The sequence below is a fragment of the Oncorhynchus kisutch genome, linkage group LG22, assembly GCF_002021735.2.
Source record: "Oncorhynchus kisutch isolate 150728-3 linkage group LG22, Okis_V2, whole genome shotgun sequence".
NCBI lineage: Eukaryota > Metazoa > Chordata > Actinopteri > Salmoniformes > Salmonidae > Oncorhynchus > Oncorhynchus kisutch.
In genome coordinates, this window is record NC_034195.2 from 47351268 (window position 1) to 47370722 (window position 19455).

Here is a 19455-nt window from a genome sequence, read left to right on the forward strand (position 1 = left end):
GACATTTGTGGAGTGGTTGAAAAACAAGTTTTAATGACTGACCTAAGTGTATGTAAACTTCCGACTTCAACTGTATATTATAATTGATTAGTGTGCCCAATCACAAGTTTACATCACAGTGGAGATACCTCATTGTTTGTTTCCTTTTGTTCTGGGGCCGTATGTATCAAGCGTCAGAGTAGGAGTACTGATCTAGGAAATAAATTCTGTCTCAGCTGTCTTAGCTAAAGAACTGTTCCCGTGATCTACATACAGTACCAGTCAAAAGTTTGGACACACCTACTCATTCAAGGGTTTTTCTTTCTTTTTACTATTATATACATTGTAGAATAATAGTGAAGACATCACAACTCTGTAATAACATATATGGAATCATGTTGTAACCTAAAAGTGTTAAACAAATTTAATTTTTAAAAATATTTTATATTCTTTAAAGTAGCCAACCTTTGCCTTGATGACAGCTTTCCACACTCTTGGCATTCTCTCAACCAGCTTCACCTGAAATGCTTTCCCAACAGTCTTGACGGAGGTCCCACATATGCTGAGCACTTGTTGTCAGCTTTTCCTTCACTCTACGTCCAACTCATCCCAAAGATGAGTTGGACGTAGACCTGCGGTCAGGTGATTGTGGAGGCCAGGTCCTCTGATGCAGCACTCCATCACTCTTCTTCTTGCTTGGTCAAATGCCCCTTACATAGCCTGGAGGTGTGTTGAGTCATTGTCCTGTTGAAAAACAATTGATAGTTCCACTAAGAGTAAACTAGATGGGTTAGCGTATCGCTGCAGAATGCTGTGGTAACCATGCTGGTTCAGTGTGCCTTGAATTCTAAATAAATCACTGACAGTGTCACCAGCAAAGCACACACCACACCATCACACCTCATCCTCCATGCTTCACGGTGGGAACCACACATGCATGGATAATCTCAAATCAAATCAAAGTTTATTTGTCATGTGGTCCGAATACAACAGACCTTACAGTGAAGTGCTTACTTACAGGCTCTAACCAATAGTGCGACAAAAAGGTATGTGTGTGTGTGTGTGTGTGTGTGTGTGTGTGTGTGTGTGTGTGTGTGTGTGTGTAGGTAAGTAAAGAAATAAAACAACAGTAAAAATACATTTGAAAATAAGAGTAGCAAGGCTCTATACAGACACTGTTTGGTCGGGCCAGTCGAGGTATTATGTACATGGATGTAGGGGTAAAGTGACTATGCATATAAGATAGAGAGAGTAGAGAGAGTAGCAGCAGCGTAAAAGAGGGGTTGGGGGGGGGGGCAATGCAAATAGTCCGGGTAACCATTGGTTACCTGTTCAGAAGTCTTATGGCTTGGGGGTAAAAACTGTTGAGAAGCCTTTTAGGCCTAAACTTGGAACTCCGGTATTGCTTGCCATGCGGTAGTAGAGAGAACAGTCTATGACTGTGGTGGCTGGGGTCTTTGACAATTTTTAGGGCCCTCCTCTGACACCGCCTGGTGTAGAGGTCCTGGTTGGCAGGCAGCTTTGCCCCAGTGATGTAGTGCCTTGCGGTCAGAGGCCGAGCAATTGCCATACCAGGCAGTGATGCAACCGGTTAGGATGCTGCAGCTGTAGAATGTTGCAACTGTAGAAGGATGTTGTAGCTGTAGAACCTTTTGAGGATCTCAGGACCCATGCCAAATCTTTTTAGTTTCCTGAGGGGGAATAGGCTTTGTCGTGCCCTCTTCACAACTGTCTTGGTGTGTTTGGACCATTCTAGTTTGTTGTTGATGTGGACACCAAGGAATTTGAAGCTCTCAACCTGCTCCACTACAGCCCTGTCGATGAGAATGGGGACGTGCTCGGTGCTCCTTTTCCTGTAGTCCACAATCATCTCCTTAGTCTTGGTTACTTTGAGGGATAGGTTGTTATTCTGGCACCACCCGGCCAGGTATCGGACCTCTTCCCTATAGGCTGTCTCGTCGTTGTCGGTGATCAGGCACTGTTGTGTCATCTGCAAACTTAATGATGGTGTTGGACTCGTGCCTGGCCATGCAGTCGTGGGTAAACAGGGAGAACAGGTGGGGACTGAGCACGCACCCCTGGGGAGCTTCAGTGTTGAGGATCAGCGTGGCAGATGTGTTGCTACCTACCCTCACCACCTGCGGGGAACCCGTCAGGAAGTCCAGGATCCAATTGCAGAGAGAGGTGTTTAGTCCCAGGTTCCTTAGCTTAGTGATGAGCTTTGAGGGTACTATGGTGTTGAACGCTGAGCTGTAGTCAATGAATAGCATTTTCACATAGGTGTTCCTTTTGTCCAGGTGGGAAAGGGCAGTGTGGAGTGCAATAGAGATTGCATCATCTGTGGATCTGTTTGGGGCGGTAATGAAATTGAAGTGGCTCTAGGGTTTCTGGGATAATGGTGTTGATGTGAGCCATTACCAGCCTTTCAAAGCACTTCATGGCTACAGACGTGAGTGCTACGGATCTTTAGTCATTTAGGCAGTTTGCCTTTGTGTTCTTGGGCACAGGGACTATGGTGGTCTGCTTGAAGCATGTTGGTATTACAGACTCAATCAGAGTCTGAAAAATGAACAGTGAAGACACCTGCCAGTTGGTCAGCACATGCCCGGAGCACACGTCCTGGTAATCCGTCTTGCCCCGCAGCCTTGTGTATGTTGACCTGTTTAAACGTCTTACTCGGTCATCCGGAACAGCTGATGCTCTCATGCATGCCTCAGTGTTGCTTGCCTCGAAGCGAGCATAGAAGTGATTTAGCTCCTCTGATAGGATCGTGTCACTGGGCAGCTCGCGGCTGCGCTTCCCTTTGTAGTCTGTAATAGTTTGCAAGCAATGCCACATCCGACGAGCATCGGAGCTGGTGTAGTATGATTCAATCTTAGCCCTGTATTGCCGCTTTGCCTGTTTGATGGTTCGTCACAGGTCATAGAGGGATTTCTTATAAGCTTCCAGGTTAGAGTCCGGGCACCCTGAAAGCGGCAGCTCTACCCTTTAGCTCAGTGCGAATGTTGCCTGTAATCCATGGCTTCTGGTTGGGGTATGTGCGGTCACTGTGGGAACGATGTCCTCAATGCACTTATTGATAAAGCCAGTGACTGATGTGGTGTATTCCTCAATGCCATCGGAAGAATCACAGAACATGTTCCAGTCTGTGATAGCAAAACTGTCCTGTAGTTTAGCATCTGCTTCATCTGACCATTTTTTTATAGACCAAGTCACTGGTGCTTCCTGCTTTAATTTTTGCTTGTAAGCAGGAATCAGGAGGATAGAGTTGTGGTCGTATTTACCAAATGGAGGGCGAGGGAGAGCTTTGTATGCGTCTCTGTGTTTGGAGTACAGTTGATCTAGAATTTGTTGATAGAACTGGTTTAAGTTTCCCTGCATTAAAGTCTCCGGCCACTAGGAGCGCCGCCTCTGGGTGAGTGGTTTCCTGTTTGCTTATGTCCTTATACAGCTGACTGAGTGCGGTCTTAGTGCCCGCATCTGATTGTGGTGGTAAATAAACAGCCACAAAAAGTATAGCTGAGAACCCTCTGGGCAAGTAGTGTGGCCTGCAATTCATCACAATATACTCTACTTCAAGCGAGGAAAATCTAAAGACTTACTTAGATTTCGTGCACCAGCTGTTGTTTACAAATATGCAGAGACCACCCTCCCTCGTCTTACCGGAGTGTGCTGTTCTATCCTGCTGGTGCAGCGTGTATCCCGCTAGCTGAATATCCATGTCGTCATTCAGCCACGATTCCGTGAAACATAGGATATTACAGTTTGGATGTCCCTTTGGTAGGATATTTGTGATCGTACCCCTTCTAATTTATTGTCTAATGATTGCACGTTGGCGAGTAATATTGACGGTAATGGCAGCTTTCTACTCGCCTTCTGCGGATCCGGACAAGATCTGGCTCTTCTTCCTCTGCGTCGCTTCCTTATGTGAATAATGACATGTCTACCCTGCGGGGTGTTTGGAGAATAACGTGTGGGTCCTGCTTGTTGTTGTTGTTGTTGAAAAGATCTTAGTCTAATCCGAGGTGAGTGATCGCTGTCGTGATATCCAGAAGCTCTTTGTCTAATCCGAGGTGAGTGATCGCTGTCGTGATATCCAGAAGCTCATAGTCTAATCCGAGGTGAGTGATCGCTGTCGTGATATCCAGAAGCTCTTAGTCTAATCCGAGGTGAGTGATCGCTGTCCTGATATCCAGAAGCTCTTTGTCTAATCCGAGGTGAGTGATCGCTGTCCTGATATCCAGAAGCTCTTTGTCTAATCCGAGGTGAGTGATCGCTGTCCCGATATCCAGAATCTCTTAGTTTAATCCGAGGTGAGTGATCTCTGTCCTGATATCCAGAAGCTCTCTGTCTAATCCGAGGTGAGTGATCGCTGTCCTGATATCCAGAAGCTCTTTTCTGCCGTAAGATATGGTTGCAGAAACATTATATACAAATATTGCAAGAAAAAAGAAAGTAATAGCACAATTGGTTAGGAGACCGTAAAACGGCGGACATCTCCTCCATCTCTCCACCATTTAAAACAAATCTGTTCACCTACTCTGCGTCTCACAAAGACACGGCGGTTAGAACCAAAAATGTGGACAGATATTCACTGGTCTAATGTCCATTGCTCGTGTTTCTTGGTCCAAGCAAGTCTCTTCTTAGTGTCCTTTGGTAGTGGTTTCTTTGCAGAAATTCCACCATGAAGGCCTGATTTACTTAGTCTCTTCTGAACAGTTGATGTTGAGGGTTACTCTTTGAAGCATTTATTTGGGCTGCAATATCTGAGGCTGGTAGCTCTGATTAACTTATCCTTTGCAGCAGAGGCAACTCTGGGTCTTCCTTTCCTGTGGCGGTCCTCATGAGAGCCAGTTTCATCATAGCGCTTGATGGTTTTTGCAACTGCACTTGAAGAAACTTCAAGTTCTTGAAATGTTCTGCATTGACTGACCTTCATGTCTTAAAGTAATGATGGACTTATTTGCTTATTTTAGCTGTTCTTGGTCTTTTCCCAAATAGGACTATCTTCTGCATACACCCCCCACCCCCACCTTGTCACAACACAACTGATTGGCTCAAACGCATTAAGAAGCAAAGAAATTACACAAACTAACTGTGGACAAGGCACACCTGTTAATTTAAGTGCATTCCAGGTGACTGGTTGAGAGAATGCCAAGAGTGTGCAAAGTTGTCATCAAGGCAAAAGTTGGCAATTTTGAAGAATCTGAAATATAAAATATATTTTGATTTGTTTAACACTTTTTTGCTTACTACATGATTCCATATGTGTTATTTCATAGTTTTGATGTCTTCACTATTATTCTACAATGTATAACTTAGTAAAAATAAAGAAAAACCCTTGAATGATTAGTTGTGTCCAAACTTTTGACTGGTATTGTAAATGTCTAGTGACATATGATATGGCATATGGTGGCATATGCCTGTTCGCACATATTAAGGACAGGCAAGAAAAATAGCTGAAGGCCTATATGTTGTTCTGAAGGATTATATGCATCACTATATACAGTATGTCTTCCAATCACAAACCTTTGACTGGTACTCTATTTCTCTACTCTGTCTGCATACGTAACACGTCGCACCGTGACAAGTGTATAACTCTTGACTGACTGATAACATGAAACGATGTCTACTAGGTGTTGGATATTTTGTGTTGATGTGGAAATGCTGGCTAAGTTAATTTGGTTTGCTAGACATTTACGGTCATTATTGAGAAAATGTATTGGCAGGATTGGGGAGTAACTGATTACATGCTACATGTAATCGGATTACAAAAAAACGGTCATCAGTTACCTTACCAGCAAAAATATAGTAATCATATTATGTCCTATGATAGCTGTATACAGTAATGTCATAGGCTAGCTGTATACAGTAATGTCCTAGGTTAGCTGTAAGGACTTTCCTAGCTGTATACAGCACTTGGGTCATTGCCAGCAGCATAACACCCTGCCTCCCACTGCTGGCTCGCTTCCGACGCAAAGTAGGGTTGGTCCTGGCCATTCCATGGATGGGTGACCAGATGCTGTGGTGTTGGAGGGCCAGTAGGAGGCACCCTTTCCTCTGGTCTAAAAAAAATATCCCAATGCCCCAGGGCAGTGATTGGGGACATTGCCCTGTGTAGGATGCTGTCTTTTGGATGAGACATTAAATGGGTGTCCTGACTCTCTGTGGTCACTAAAGATCCCATGGCACTTTTCGTAAGAGTAGGAGTGTTAACCCTGATGTCCTGGCTAAATTCCCAATCTGGCCTTCATACCATCAAAGCCCCCTAATCATCTCCAGTTTACAATTGGCTCATTCATCCCCCCTCCTCTCCGCTGTAACTATTCCCCAGGTCGTTGCTGTAAATGAGAATGTGTTCTCAGTCAACGTACCTGGGAAAATAAATAGGAGTGTCCTAGGCTAGCTGTATACAGTAACACAAAGCATTGGGGTGATCTGACCACATCCTTATGTTCCCTAGACCTGTGAGAAGTGAACTTTGCCTCAGCTTCCTGTGTGGAGCAGACTGAGACATGTTTTCCTCTGGGACCACTCGCTGGTTTACAAGGCTGCTCTTGTTATGTTTATTAGTTAGTTGTGTATTTGTTTTACTTTTTTAGTAGCTAAAAATAAACTGTCCCTGGAGACTATTTTTCAGTTATGCAATGTCACAACATTTTAAGATTCTGTCCAAGATTTTTTTTTTGTGGCTATTAACTAGTAGTTCACAAATATAGTTTTACTTTTGTTGGCTATCTTCTATCACTAACCTTAATTTGTTTTTGTAATAACAGGGCTCATCTGTAAAATATTATCGGTCTCAGCATGACTCCCTGTCAAAATAAAGGTTAAATTAGAAACAAACAAAAACATGTTTTGAATGAGAGGTGGGCATTGGTCTGAAACTGAAAAAGTAAGGACATTCACAAGCACCACATTGACTACTTTACCCATGCTCTACCAAAGATTTCCATCACACAGCTTTGACCTGTTACAGTAGCTGTCTTCATCTATTGTACTTCAAACATTGTGTAGGCAAGTTGCTTAGGATTCAAACCTTCTCAAAAAGCTTCATTCATATTCTTCAGAGCAGTGTCGGTCGGTGCAATTTAAGATGAGGGAGGATTTTTTAAAATTATGAGCATGGCCTATTTTTTCTATTACAGCATATTGGTTGACTGTCACGCGGAATGACGCTGGAGAGACTAAGCAGGTATGGGGAGTAAAACATTAAATTAGAACGGACAGAGACGAGACAGGAACAGCGTCAGAAACAAATTCAAAAGACAAAAATAATACAATTCAGCAGCGGGGAAAAGAGCTGGGGAACTGACAAATATAGGGGAGGAAATAACAGGTGATAAGTGAGTTCAGGTGAGTCCAATAACGCTGAAACGAGTGATGAGGGAGGGCAGGTGTTAGTGATGAGTGCAGGAGCTTGTGATGCAGGATAATCTGGCACCCTTAAGCGCCAGGGGAAGGGAAGAGTGGGAGCAGACGTGACAGTACCCTTCCCTCTTGGGACGCCACCTGAAACCGGAGCGAACCGGCCGAGACATGAGCGCTGGGCAAGCCGGTTGGGGCGTGAAAACCCCAACCGGTGATTTGGTGACAAAACGGATGGACTGTGGTAGACTGCATCCAGTTTGCTGAGTAGAGTATTGGAAGCTATTTTGTAGATGACATGCCCGAAGTCGAGGATCGGTAGGACAATCAGTTTTACGAGGGTAAGTTTGGCGGGGTGAGTGAAGGAGGCTTTGTTGTGAAATAGAAAGCCGATTCTAGATTTGATTTTGGAGATGTTTAATATTAGTCTGGAAGGATAGTTTACAGTCTAACCAGACACCTAGGTATTTATAGTTGTCCATATATTCTAGGTTGGAACCGTCCAGGGTGGTGATGCTAGTCGGGCGGGCGGGTGCGGGCAGCGAACTGTTGAAAAGCATGCATTTGGTTTTACTAGCGTTTAAGAGCAGTTGGAGGCCACAGAAAGAGTGTTGTATGGCATTGAAGCTCGTTTGGAGGTTAGTTAGCACAGTGTCTAAGGAAGGGCCAGAAGTATACAGAATGGTGTCGTCTGCGTAGAGGTGGATCAGGGAATCGCCCGCAGCAAGAGCAACATCATTGATATATACAGAGAAAAGAGTTGGCCCATGAATTGAACCCTGTGGTACCCCCATAGAGACTGCCAGAGGTCCGGACAACATGCTCCCCGATTTGACACACTGAACTCTATCTGCAAAGTAGTTGGTGAACCAGGCGAGGAGTCATTAGAAAAACCAAGGTAATTGAGTCTGCCGATAAGAATACGGTGATTGACAGAGTCGAAAGCCTTGGCCAGGTCGATGAGGATGGCTGCACAGTAATGTCTTTTTTCGATGGCGGTTATGATATGTTTAGTACCTTGAGCTTGGCTAAGGTGCCCCGTGACCGGCTCGGAAGCTGGATTGCACAGTGGTGAAAGTACGGTGTGATTCTAAATGGTCAGTGATCTGTTTATTAACTTGGCTTTCGAAGACTTTAGATAGACAGGGCAGGATGGATATAGGTCTGCAACAGTTTGGGTCTAGGGTGTCACCCCCTTTGAAGAGGGGGATGACTGTGGCAGCTTTCCAATCTTTAGAGATCTCGGACGATACGAAAGAGAGGTTGAACAGGCTGGTAATAGGGGTTGCAACAATGTTTTAGAACGAGAGGGTCCAGATTGTCTAGCCCAGCAGATTTGTACGGGTCCAGGTTTGCAGCTCTTTCAGAACATCTGCTATCTGGATTTGGGTTAAGGAGAAGGTGGAGAGGCTTGGGCGAGTAGCTGCGGGGGGGGGGGGGGGGGGCTGTTGGCCGGGGTTGGAGTAGCCAGGATGCTTATTGATATTTTCGATTATCATGGATTTATCGGTGGTGACCGTGTTACGTAGCCTCAGTGCAGTGGGCAGCTGGGAGGAGGTGCTCTTGTTCTCCATGGACTTTACAGTGTCCCAAAACTCTTTGTAGTTAGAGCTACAGGATGCAAATTTCTGCTTGAAAAAGCTAGCCTTTTCTTTTCCTGACTGACTACGTGTATTGGTTCCTGACTTCCCTGAACAGTTGCATATCGCAGGGACTATTCGATGCTATTGCAGACCACCACAGGAAGTTTTTGTGCTGGTCAAGGGCAGTCAGGACTGGATTGAACCAAGGGCTATATTTGTTCTTAGTTCTGCATTTTTTGAACGGGGCATGCTTATCTAAGATGGTGAGGAAATTACTTTTAAAGAATAACCAGGCATCCTCGACTGATGATGGATGATGTCAGTATCCTTCCAGGATACCCAGGCCAGGTCGATTAGAAAGGCCTGCTTGCAGAAGTGTTTTCGGGAGCTTTTGACAGTGATGAGGGGTGGTCGTTTGACCGCGGACCCATAGCAGATACAGGCAATGAGGCAGTGATCGCTGAGATCCTGATTGAAAACAGCGGAGGTGTATTTGGAGGGCAAGTTGGTCAGGATAATGTCTATGAAGGTGCCCATGTTTACGGATTTAGGTTTGTACCTGTTGGGTTCCTTGATGATTTGTGTGAGATTGAGGGCATCTAGCTTAGAATGTAGAACTGCCGGGTGTTAAGCATATCCCAGTTTAGGTCACCTAACAGAAGGAACTCTGAAACTAGATGGGGGGCGAACAATTCACAAATGGTGTCCAGGGCACAACTGGGAGCGGAGGAGGGTCGATAGCAGGCGGCAACAGTGAGAGACTTATTTCTGGAGAGATTAATTTTTAAAATGAGAAGTTCAAACTGTTTGGGTATAGACCTGGAAAGTATGACAGAACTTTGCAGGCTATCGCTGCAGTAGATCGCAACTCCTCCCCCTTTGGCAGTTCTATCTTGACGGAAAATGTTGTTGTTGGGTATGGAAATCTCAGAATTTTTGGTGGCCAGGATTCTTGGTGGCCAGGATTTTTCCTAAGCCAGGATTCAGACACGGCAAGGACATTAGGGTTGGCGGAGTGTGCTAAAGCAGTGAGTAAAACAAACTTAGGGAAACTTAGGGAGGAGGCTTCTGATGTTGACATGCATGAAACCAAGGCTTTTTCGGTCACAGAAGTCAACAAATGAGGGTGCCTGGGGACACGCAGGGCCTGGGTTTACCTCCACATCACCCGAGGAACAGAGGAGGAGTTGGATGAGGGTACGGCTAAAGGCTATCAAAACTGGTCGCCTAGAGCATTGGGGACAAATAATAAAAGGTGCAGATTTCTGGGCGTGGTAGAATAGATTCAGGGCATAATGTACAGGCAGGGGTATGGTGGGGTGCGGGTACAGTGGAGGTAAGCCCAGGCACTGAGTGACGATAAGACAGGTTGTATCTCTGCTGGTTATAATGGGAGGGAGGTGGGACCAAGGAGGTATCAGAGGTATGATGAGTGGAACTAGGGGCTCCATATTAAACTAAAACAATGATAACTAACCTAAACAACAGTATACAAGGCATATTGACATTTGAGAGAGACATACAGTGAGGCATAAAGTAATCACAAGGGTGGAGACAACAACAGCTAATCAGCTAAAACAAGAACAACAGGTAAAATGGCAATGAATGGACAGAGAGGGTAGGTTAACTACACACAGAGCCTGAGTTCGCGGCTGGGGCCAACAGATAAACAAAAAAAAAACAGAATGGAGTACCATGATTACCGGACAGTCCAGCAGGCATCAGCTATGTAGCCAAGTGATCATAGGGTCCAGGTGGCAGCAATAGATGGAACAGGGAAAACGCGGAGTAGTCGCTACACAGCGTTTAAAGTTAATAGCCCGGGGCTGGTAGAAGCGTCTGCTCTGACGTCCGACGGCCGGTTGAAGGCACAGCGGATGGACTATTCGTCGGCAGACCAGTCGTGGTGGTGCGGCGGGGCGCCGTGTCGACAAAGGATCCAGGCCCGATGGCGAAAGAGGTATTGTAGTTGTAGAAATTTAGTTTGCTAGCCGGGACATACACCTGACTCACGGCTAACTGGTGCTAGCTTGGTAGCAGGGGCGTTAGCCACTATAGCCACTCGGTAGCAGCGGTGATCCAGTGCCAAGGTCCAGAGCTTACGGCAAGGATCCGGTGGAGTAGTGGGTTCTAGCCGTGTGTGGGTGGAGTCCGGGTGAACAACTGAGTAGGCCAGGAGGTGGGCCTCTGGGATAGCTTCGGTACAAGGGTAACTCGGTGGGTGCTAGCTAGCTGTGAAGATCAGAAGTAATGGTCCTGGGTGTACGGCAGGAATCCGGCGTTGAAGTAAAGAGACAGTCCGATACTGTTAGGCTGGCGAGTATTATCCAGGCTAAATAAAAAGGGCTGGTATCTGTGCAGAAGGTAAAGGCCACTAGCAGTGGCTAACAATGACTAAATAGCTTGTTGCTAATTAACTGGTTAGCTTCTAGGTGGTTCTTGCTATGAGGTCTAAAAATGTACAATAATAGTGGTTCCGTGTCCCATTGGGTGAGGCAGGTTACTGGAAGGTATAATTGAATTAAAATTGAAATATATATACAAAAAATACAAAAGTACACGAGAGGACGAACAAAACACGTCTGCACTGATACACCATCTTGGATTGCAAGTGGTTAACAAAGAAATAGCTACTCCTATATGCTTAATTTAGAGTTATTAATGTAACTTTAGGTGTTCTACAAACATTGGGCTTTCTGTTTTGATTTTTAATACATTGTAATTTGCATGATACGACTCTAATTATGATTTGAAAAAGGTTGCTTGACATGAGACATGAGCTCTGCTTTGACACTCCAATAGTCTCTCATTCACAATTTGACAAGCACTTGATAATGCCTCGAATTTCACGACGGCATCCCCTTTGTGACCTTAACGCACCCTAAAAAAATCCATGCCTTTTGCGGCCCGAAGTTCTGCATTGTGCCCTTCTCCCTGAGTGTGCTGTGCAATCCGAAGCTTCTCTCACTCACATGGCTCTTTGTCACGTGGCTATAAGTAAAGACAGACACATCGGGGACGCAACTGCTCGCGTCCTTATCTAATTCCGATGTGCATATTGAAGATATTGGAAGAACTGTCCACATTTACTTTTCATCAGCCAACAAGCCAACAAGAGTAGGCCTAACAAACAGCAAAAGCACTAGCCTATGTCAATCTACTATCTCCCATAGTACAAAAGTTCACCTATTCTATTCTGTGTGAGAAATAAATATTCCAGACATAGTCTGGGATAGTTGTGGGATGCAAATGATCCTAAATTAATACAAGCACTAGCATCAAAAAAACATTTTTTATGCAATGTGGCTGACGCAACAGATCAGAACGTTTAGCTTGAAATATGTTGATAAACTATTAGGCTATTTATTCACATTATAAGCGCAGCAATGCACTCATGGTAGTAGGCTATAAGCCCGAATGTTCCATTAGTGGAAAACACCATTATCAAAAGTGACCGCAAGTGCGATTATGTATGTAATGCTTTTATTATAAAGGTGCACTTGAAACTCATACGCTGCTTTATATATGCCAGTTAGGCTCTACACCCCTTGTAAAGTTCATCAGCAAGTGTATAGGAGGTGTTGTACCCACTGTGACTTGTAAAACCTACCCAAACCAGAAACCGTGGATAGATGGCAGCATTCACGCAAAACTGAAAGCGCAAACCACATCATTTAACCATGGCAAGGTAATTGGGAATATGGCCAAATACAAACAGTGTAGTTATTCCCTCCGTAAACCAATCAAACAGGCAAAACATCAGTACAGAGACAAAGTGCAATGCAATGGCTCAGACTCAAGACATGTGGCAGGGTCTACAGACAATCACAGATTACAAAGGGAAAACCAGACACGTTGCGGACACCAACGTCTTGCTTCCGGACAAGCTAAACAACTTCTTTGCCCACTTTGAGGATAACACAGTGCCACCGACAGGGCCTGCTACCAAGGACTGTGGGCTCTCCTTCTCATGGCCGACGTGAGTAAGACGTCTACCGGCCCAGACGGCATCCCTAACCAGACTCTAAAATATATATTTTTTTGTTTAACACTTTTTTGGTTGCTTCATGATTCCATATGTGTTATTTCATAGTGTTGATGTCTTCATTATTATTCTACAATGTATTTAATAGTAAAAAATAAAGAAAAACCCTTGAATGAGTAGGTGTGTGCAAACTGTCACATATATATTTTTTTCTTTGTTTTTGGGGACATGGGAGGGTTTTTGGTGTGGTCGGGAGGGGGTGGGGGGTAACTGAAAAGGAGCCCTGGTTGCTAGGGGGGTGGGAAGTGGTGAAAGACATGTGGTGGGGCGGGAGTTGGGTGGTTGGATGGAGACATGTTGGATGGGTGGGGTTGAGGGAATGAGGTGGAGGGTTGGGGGTGGAGGCTCACTTCTTTTTGTTTATTTTCCTTTGCGTACTATGTTTATTGTTACAGTACGTTTTGATTCTTTAATATGATCATAATGATCAATACTTTATGTTTACAGTGCCTTCAGAAAGTGTTCATCTTTTGTTGTGTTACAGTGTCTGTTGTAAAGCAGACTGAAGCAGACTGAAGCAGGTTTTCCTCTAGGATTTTGCCTGTGCTTAGCTCTATTCCGTTTCTTTTTATCCTAAAAAAAACTCCCTTGTCCTTGCCGATGACAATCATACCCATAACATGATGCAGTTACCACCATGCTTGAAAATATGAAGAGTGGTACTCAGTGATGTGTTGTGTTGGATTTGCCCCAAACATAACACTTTGTATTCAGGCACATTTGTTTTGCAGTTTTAATTTAGTGCTTTATTGCAAACAGGATGCATGTTTTGGAATATTTTTTGCATGTACAGGCTTCCTTCTTTTCACTCTGTCATTTAGGTTAGTATTGAGCGTTTCAATTGGTGACGTCACTTGCTCTGAGACCTTGAAGTAGTAGTTTTTGGCTTTTCTGGAGCAATGGGTAACGATGCTTCGTGGGTGACTGTTGTTGATGTGTGCAGAGTGTCCCTGGTTTGCGCCCGGGTATGGGCGAGGGGACGGTCTAAATTTATACTGTTACACTCAGTTTTCTCCTATCACAGCCATTAAACTGTGTAACTTTTAAAGTCACCATTGGCCTCATGGTGAATTCCCTGAGTGGTTTCCTTCGTCTCCGGCAACTTAGTTAGGAAGGATGCCTGCTTCTTTGTAGTGACTGGGTGTATTAATATACCATCCAAAGTGTAATTAATGACTTAACCATGTTCAAAGGAATGTTCAATGTCTGCTTTAAAAAAAAACATGAATCTACCAGTACGTGCCCTTCTCTGTGTGGCATTAGAAAACCTCCCTGGTCTTGTGGTTGAATCTGTGTTTGAAATTCACTGCTCGACTGAGGGACCTTATAGATAATTGGTCTGTATGTGTGGGGTATAGAGATGAGGTAGTCATTCAAAAATCATGTTGAACACTATTATTGCACACAGAGTCAGTCCATGAAACTTATTATTTGACTTGTCAGGCAGATTTTTACTCTTGAACTTATTGAGGCTTGCCATAACAAAGGGGTCGAATACTTTTTGACTCAAGATAAGTTAGCGCAACGCTGATTCTCTATGGGCACATGAGAGCGATAAATTATACATTTAATCAAAACTGTTCTACCTACAAACGTATTCAGTCCGACAAATGGTAAGTCCAATGATCACCGTATGGATGCTATAATCTCGTTTTAATCATACGCCAAGAATTTGAGCTAGGTGGTTGCAAGACATTCATATTGGCTTAGATGTGATGGTAGGAAGATTTGAATTTATCATTGAGCATCAATCAACTCCTACTTATTGTGGGGGCCGTCCCCCCCACCTGTTGGAATTTACTTAAAATTTCACTTGATAACACATGTGTAAGGACCTGGGTGTAGTGGGTGCGAAGTCAGGCGCAGGAAGCAGAGAGTTCAGGGTAGTGCTATTTAATGCACAAAAGGCGAACATAAGCCACCCCACGAAAACACAGGGCGCACACAAAAACAAATGCCCCAAACACGGGGACTAAAACAGTCCAGCAAAAAAGCCAAAAACAGGAAAACACGTTAACCTCTAACATGCACACTAGTCACACAAACAATCCTGCACAAAGAGCAGGCGGGCCGGCTGGCTAATAAAGCCCAACTAATCACCAAATAAACAACAGGTGTAACCAATAAACAGACAAGGAGGGGGAGGAAAGAATCAGTGGCAGCTAGTAGGCCGGTGACGACGACCGCCGAGCGCCACCTGAACGGGAAGGGGAGCCACCTTCGGTAGGAGTCGTGACAACAAGTACCAATTGACATTGTTAATCACTGTAATATTTTGTGTAGATGGTTCTATTATTCTAACTGATCTTGTGAATATACACAGCATTAGAAGTGTTTAATCCCCCTTGTTAAATGTATCCAATGCAACATCTGAAGTGGTACACCTTCGCTGTTTTGCAATGACACAATCTCTCACTGAGGGCCCTCTCAGGGGAATGTTTGTATTGGTTGGGCCAATGTTTACATTCTAATGAAATGTAACGCAGCTTAACCTTGACCTCAGAATGACTAGCAGACCCCGAAGAAGATGGGAATATCTCTTATACCTATGATAAGTAATGAGAGATTGGGAAATGAGAGGGCACCTTGTCGCATTCAGATCAAGTCTAATATTAGCTACTTGGCATCTCAGACTCTAAGACTCTTCTCAAGTAACAAGTACTAGGTCTTGTAAGCAGGGAGACTTTGGGCTTGGTTCAACGCTGTGGACGGTGACAGAGAGAGCGGGAGAGAGAAAGAGAGAAAGAGCTGTGTTTGATAGCAGTAGTATGTGGCAGCGCTCGCCTAGTGATGGGAAGATGGCTGGAGAAACACCAGAGAGCTCAGGGACTTCACTGCTTCATGACGCAGAGGCTACACCTAGCAAGCCCAGGCACTTCTTAAAGGATGTGATTTTTCATGGCAAATTTCAAGTGAGTAGAATGACAAAGATACAGTATGTATGGATTTTCATCATGTGTTTACATACTAGGAGACTGAGACTAACTATCTCAGGGGGAAATCTTCATCACATAACAGTTTGCTATATGTTTTTATAGTAAAGAGGTTTGGCAGTTATTTCACTTGCTTAGCCTTTTGATTTGATTGATTTGTTGGAAAATAATAGGTGGAAGTCAGAATTGTGTTTGTTTAGTGTAAATGTAGATGAAAAACCTACTTACACATCAAGTGGGTTGAGTAATAGCCTGAATATGTTTTTCAACTACATTTACACTATTTTGCTTATTGTTAATCCATTCTTTATAACTTTTTGTGTAAGGTTTTTATCTCAATATAGTTGAGAAATGGCTTGACCTGGTTTGGTAGTTTGTAGAGAGATAATTATCATGTAGGCTAATTACAGAACAAGTATCTACTGTAGACATCTGACACGTTGTACTGTCTTGTTCCCAGGCGTGGAGTTAGACTCAGCACAGAGGGGGCGGGGCGTTCTCGAGGGGCCCGTCTTACCAAATGAATTGCTGATCGGGCCTACCATAAATGCAAATTGCAAAGTAGGATAAAAATAAATGATGACCAGTCATGCTCGTCAGTCTATAGGGAATCAAATCGGCTTGTGTGTATTTTCATACAGAGCCCAGTTTGAGCGGAATATCACGTGTTGCGCAGTGACAGATCACTCTCACAGCGCATCAAATCCCCAAAAAATTGTCACGTGCCGAAAACAACAGGTGTAGACTTTACCATGAAAAGCTTAAATACAAACCCAACACCAACAATGCAGTTCAAGAAATAGAGTTAGAAAATAAACTAAAGTAAAAAAATATATATAAAAAGTAGAACAATAAAATAACAGTACCGAGGCTATATTACAGGGGGTACCGGTACCGAGTCAATGTCCGGGGGTACAGGTTAGTTGAGGTAATTTGTACATGTAGGTAGGGGTAAAGTGACTATGCATAGATAATAAACAGCGAGTAGCAGCAGTGTAAAAACAGTCTATCACAGTGCAATCCGTTTTGTCACCAAAGCCCCATATACTACCCACCATTGCGACCTGTACGCTCTCGTTGGCTGGCCCTCGCTTCATACTCGTCGCCAAACCCACTGGCTCCATGTCATCTACAAGACCCTGCTAGGTAAAGTCCCCCCTTATCTCAGCTCGCTGGTCACCATAGCATCTCCCACCTGTAGCACACGCTCCAGCAGGTATATCTCTCTAGTCACCCCCAAAACCAATTATTTCTTTGGCCGCCTCTCCTTCCAGTTCTCTGCTGCCAATGACTGGAACGAACTACAAAAATCTCTGAAACTGGAAACAGTTATCTCCCTCACTAGCTTTAGGCACCAACTGTCAGAGCAGCTCACAGATTACTGCACCTGTACATAGCCCACCTATAATTTAGCCCAAACAACTACCTCTTTCCCAACTGTATTTAATTTATTTATTTATTTTGCTCCTTTGCACCCCATTATTTTTATTTCTACTTTGCACATTCTTCCATTGCAAAACTACCATTCCAGTGTTTTACTTGCTATATTGTATTTACTTTGCCACCATGGCCTTTTTTGCCTTTACCTCCCTTCTCACCTCATTTGCTCACATCGTATATAGACTTGTTTATACTGTATTATTGACTGTATGTTTGTTTTACTCCATGTGTAACTCTGTGTCGTTGTATCTGTCGAACTGCTTTGCTTTATCTTGACCAGGTCGCAATTGTAAATGAGAACTTGTTCTCAACTAGCCTACCTGGTTAAATAAAGGTAAAATAAAATAAATAAATGGCTTGGGGGTAGAAGCTGACCTTTTATGGCTAGGGAACGTTTCGATAACATCCGGTGAAATGGCATAGCGCGAAATTCAAAAATAATATTTGAAGAAATTACCTTTCATACATTCACAAGTGCAAAACACCAAATTAAAGCTTAACTTCTTGTTAATCTAGCCACTGTGTCAGTTTTCAAAAATGCTTTCCAATATGTCCCATAAACATCATAAATGGTCCTTTTGTTCGATAAATTCCGCCGTTATAGCTCCAAAATGTATTTGGCGCGTTTGACTCAGTTCCAAACACCAGTTCCAACTCAAGCAACATGACTACAAAATATCTAATAAGTTACCTGTAATCTTGATCCAAACATTTCAAACAACTTTCCTAATACAACTTTCGGTATTTTTTTGCGTAAATAATAGATACAATTTAAGATGGGATAAACTGCGTTCAATAGCGGATAAAAACAAAGTGGAGCCAGCTTTCAGGTCATGCGCCCCAACCACAACAGTATACTAGACTCGACCCTCGTTCTGAACAGCCCTACTTCTTCATTTCTCAAAGGAAAAACATCATCCAATTTCTAAAGACTGTTGACATCCAGTGGAAGTGATAGGAACTGCAAGCAAGTGCCTTAGAAATCTAGATCCACATAGAAATTGAAAACACTGTCACCTCAAAAAAAAAATCCTGGATGGTTTGCCCTCTGGGTTTTCCCTGCCAAATAAGTTATGTTATTATCACAGACATCGTTTTAACAGTTTTAGAAACTTTAGAGGGTTTTCTATCGAAATCTACCAATTATATGCATATCCTATCTTCTGGGCCTGAGTACCAGGCAGTTTACTTTGGGCACGCTTTTCATCCGGATGTGAAAATACCGCCCCCTAGCCCGAAGAGGTTTTAAGGAGCCTTTTGGACCTAGACTTGGCGCTCCGGTACCGCTTTCCATGCGATAGCAGAGAGAACAGTTTATGACTTGGGTGACTGGAGTCTTTGACAATTTTTGGGGCCTTCCTCTGACACCGCCTAGTTTATAGGCTCTGGATGGCAGGAAGCTTGATCCCAGTGATGTACTGGGTGATACACACTATCCTCTGTAGCACCTTACAGTCAGATGCCGAGCAGTTGCCATGGTTGCCATGGTTGCCATGGTTGCCATGGTGAGGCTGTAAAACCTTTTGAGGATCTGGGGACCCATGACAAATATTTTCAGTCTCCTGAGGGGGAAAGTGTCAGGTCTCTGACCTCCTCCCTATAGGCTGTCTCATCGTTGCCGGTGATCAGGCCTACCACTGTTGTGTTGTCAGCAAACTTCATGATGGTGTTGGAGTCATGCTTGGCCACGCAGTCGTGGATGAACAGGAAGTACAGGAGGGGACTAAGAACGCACCCCTGAGGGGTCCCCGTGTTGAGGATCAAACATGTGTTCTGATAAGCCCAATCATTGCGCAACATTTCTACATGCAACAGATATCCACTGTTAAAAAGAGGCTATTTATTTCTCAACTCCTCTTAATATTAAGCAACTGCCATTTGAGTGCAGGCATATGGTAGGCTATCATCAGCAACCTTGCAGTCTGAACTGGAGGCAGTCTGCATGTTGAAAACATATACTGTAGGCCTACTTAATAGTTTGAAACCTGGAAGTTTTACTTCATTACCTATTACGAGGCATGTCTTACCTTGCTTCAAAGAAGCCAAAAGCCAAAACCTGACCATAGACATTTTTGTTTTTCAAAAGAATCTGCAGGATCTTACATCC

General features: G+C 43.9%; 1 protein-coding gene across 5 annotated transcripts in view; it reads left to right on the forward strand.

Moving 5' to 3' along the window:
- LOC109867036 (anoctamin-1-like) overlaps positions 1–19455 on the forward strand; it is a 105006-nt gene that overhangs the window by 16360 nt on the left and 69191 nt on the right. For 4 of the 5 annotated variants that reach the window (XM_031801862.1, XM_031801865.1, XM_031801863.1 and 1 more), the window contains exon 1: positions 15658–15887. The exons of the other annotated variant lie outside the window; for it this stretch is intronic. In XM_031801862.1, the coding sequence (XP_031657722.1) occupies positions 15744–15887 (144 nt within the window). In that variant the 5' untranslated portion in view covers positions 15658–15743. Of the gene's footprint in view, positions 1–15657; positions 15888–19455 lie in introns of those variants that run through there. 5 annotated transcript variants of the gene reach the window in all.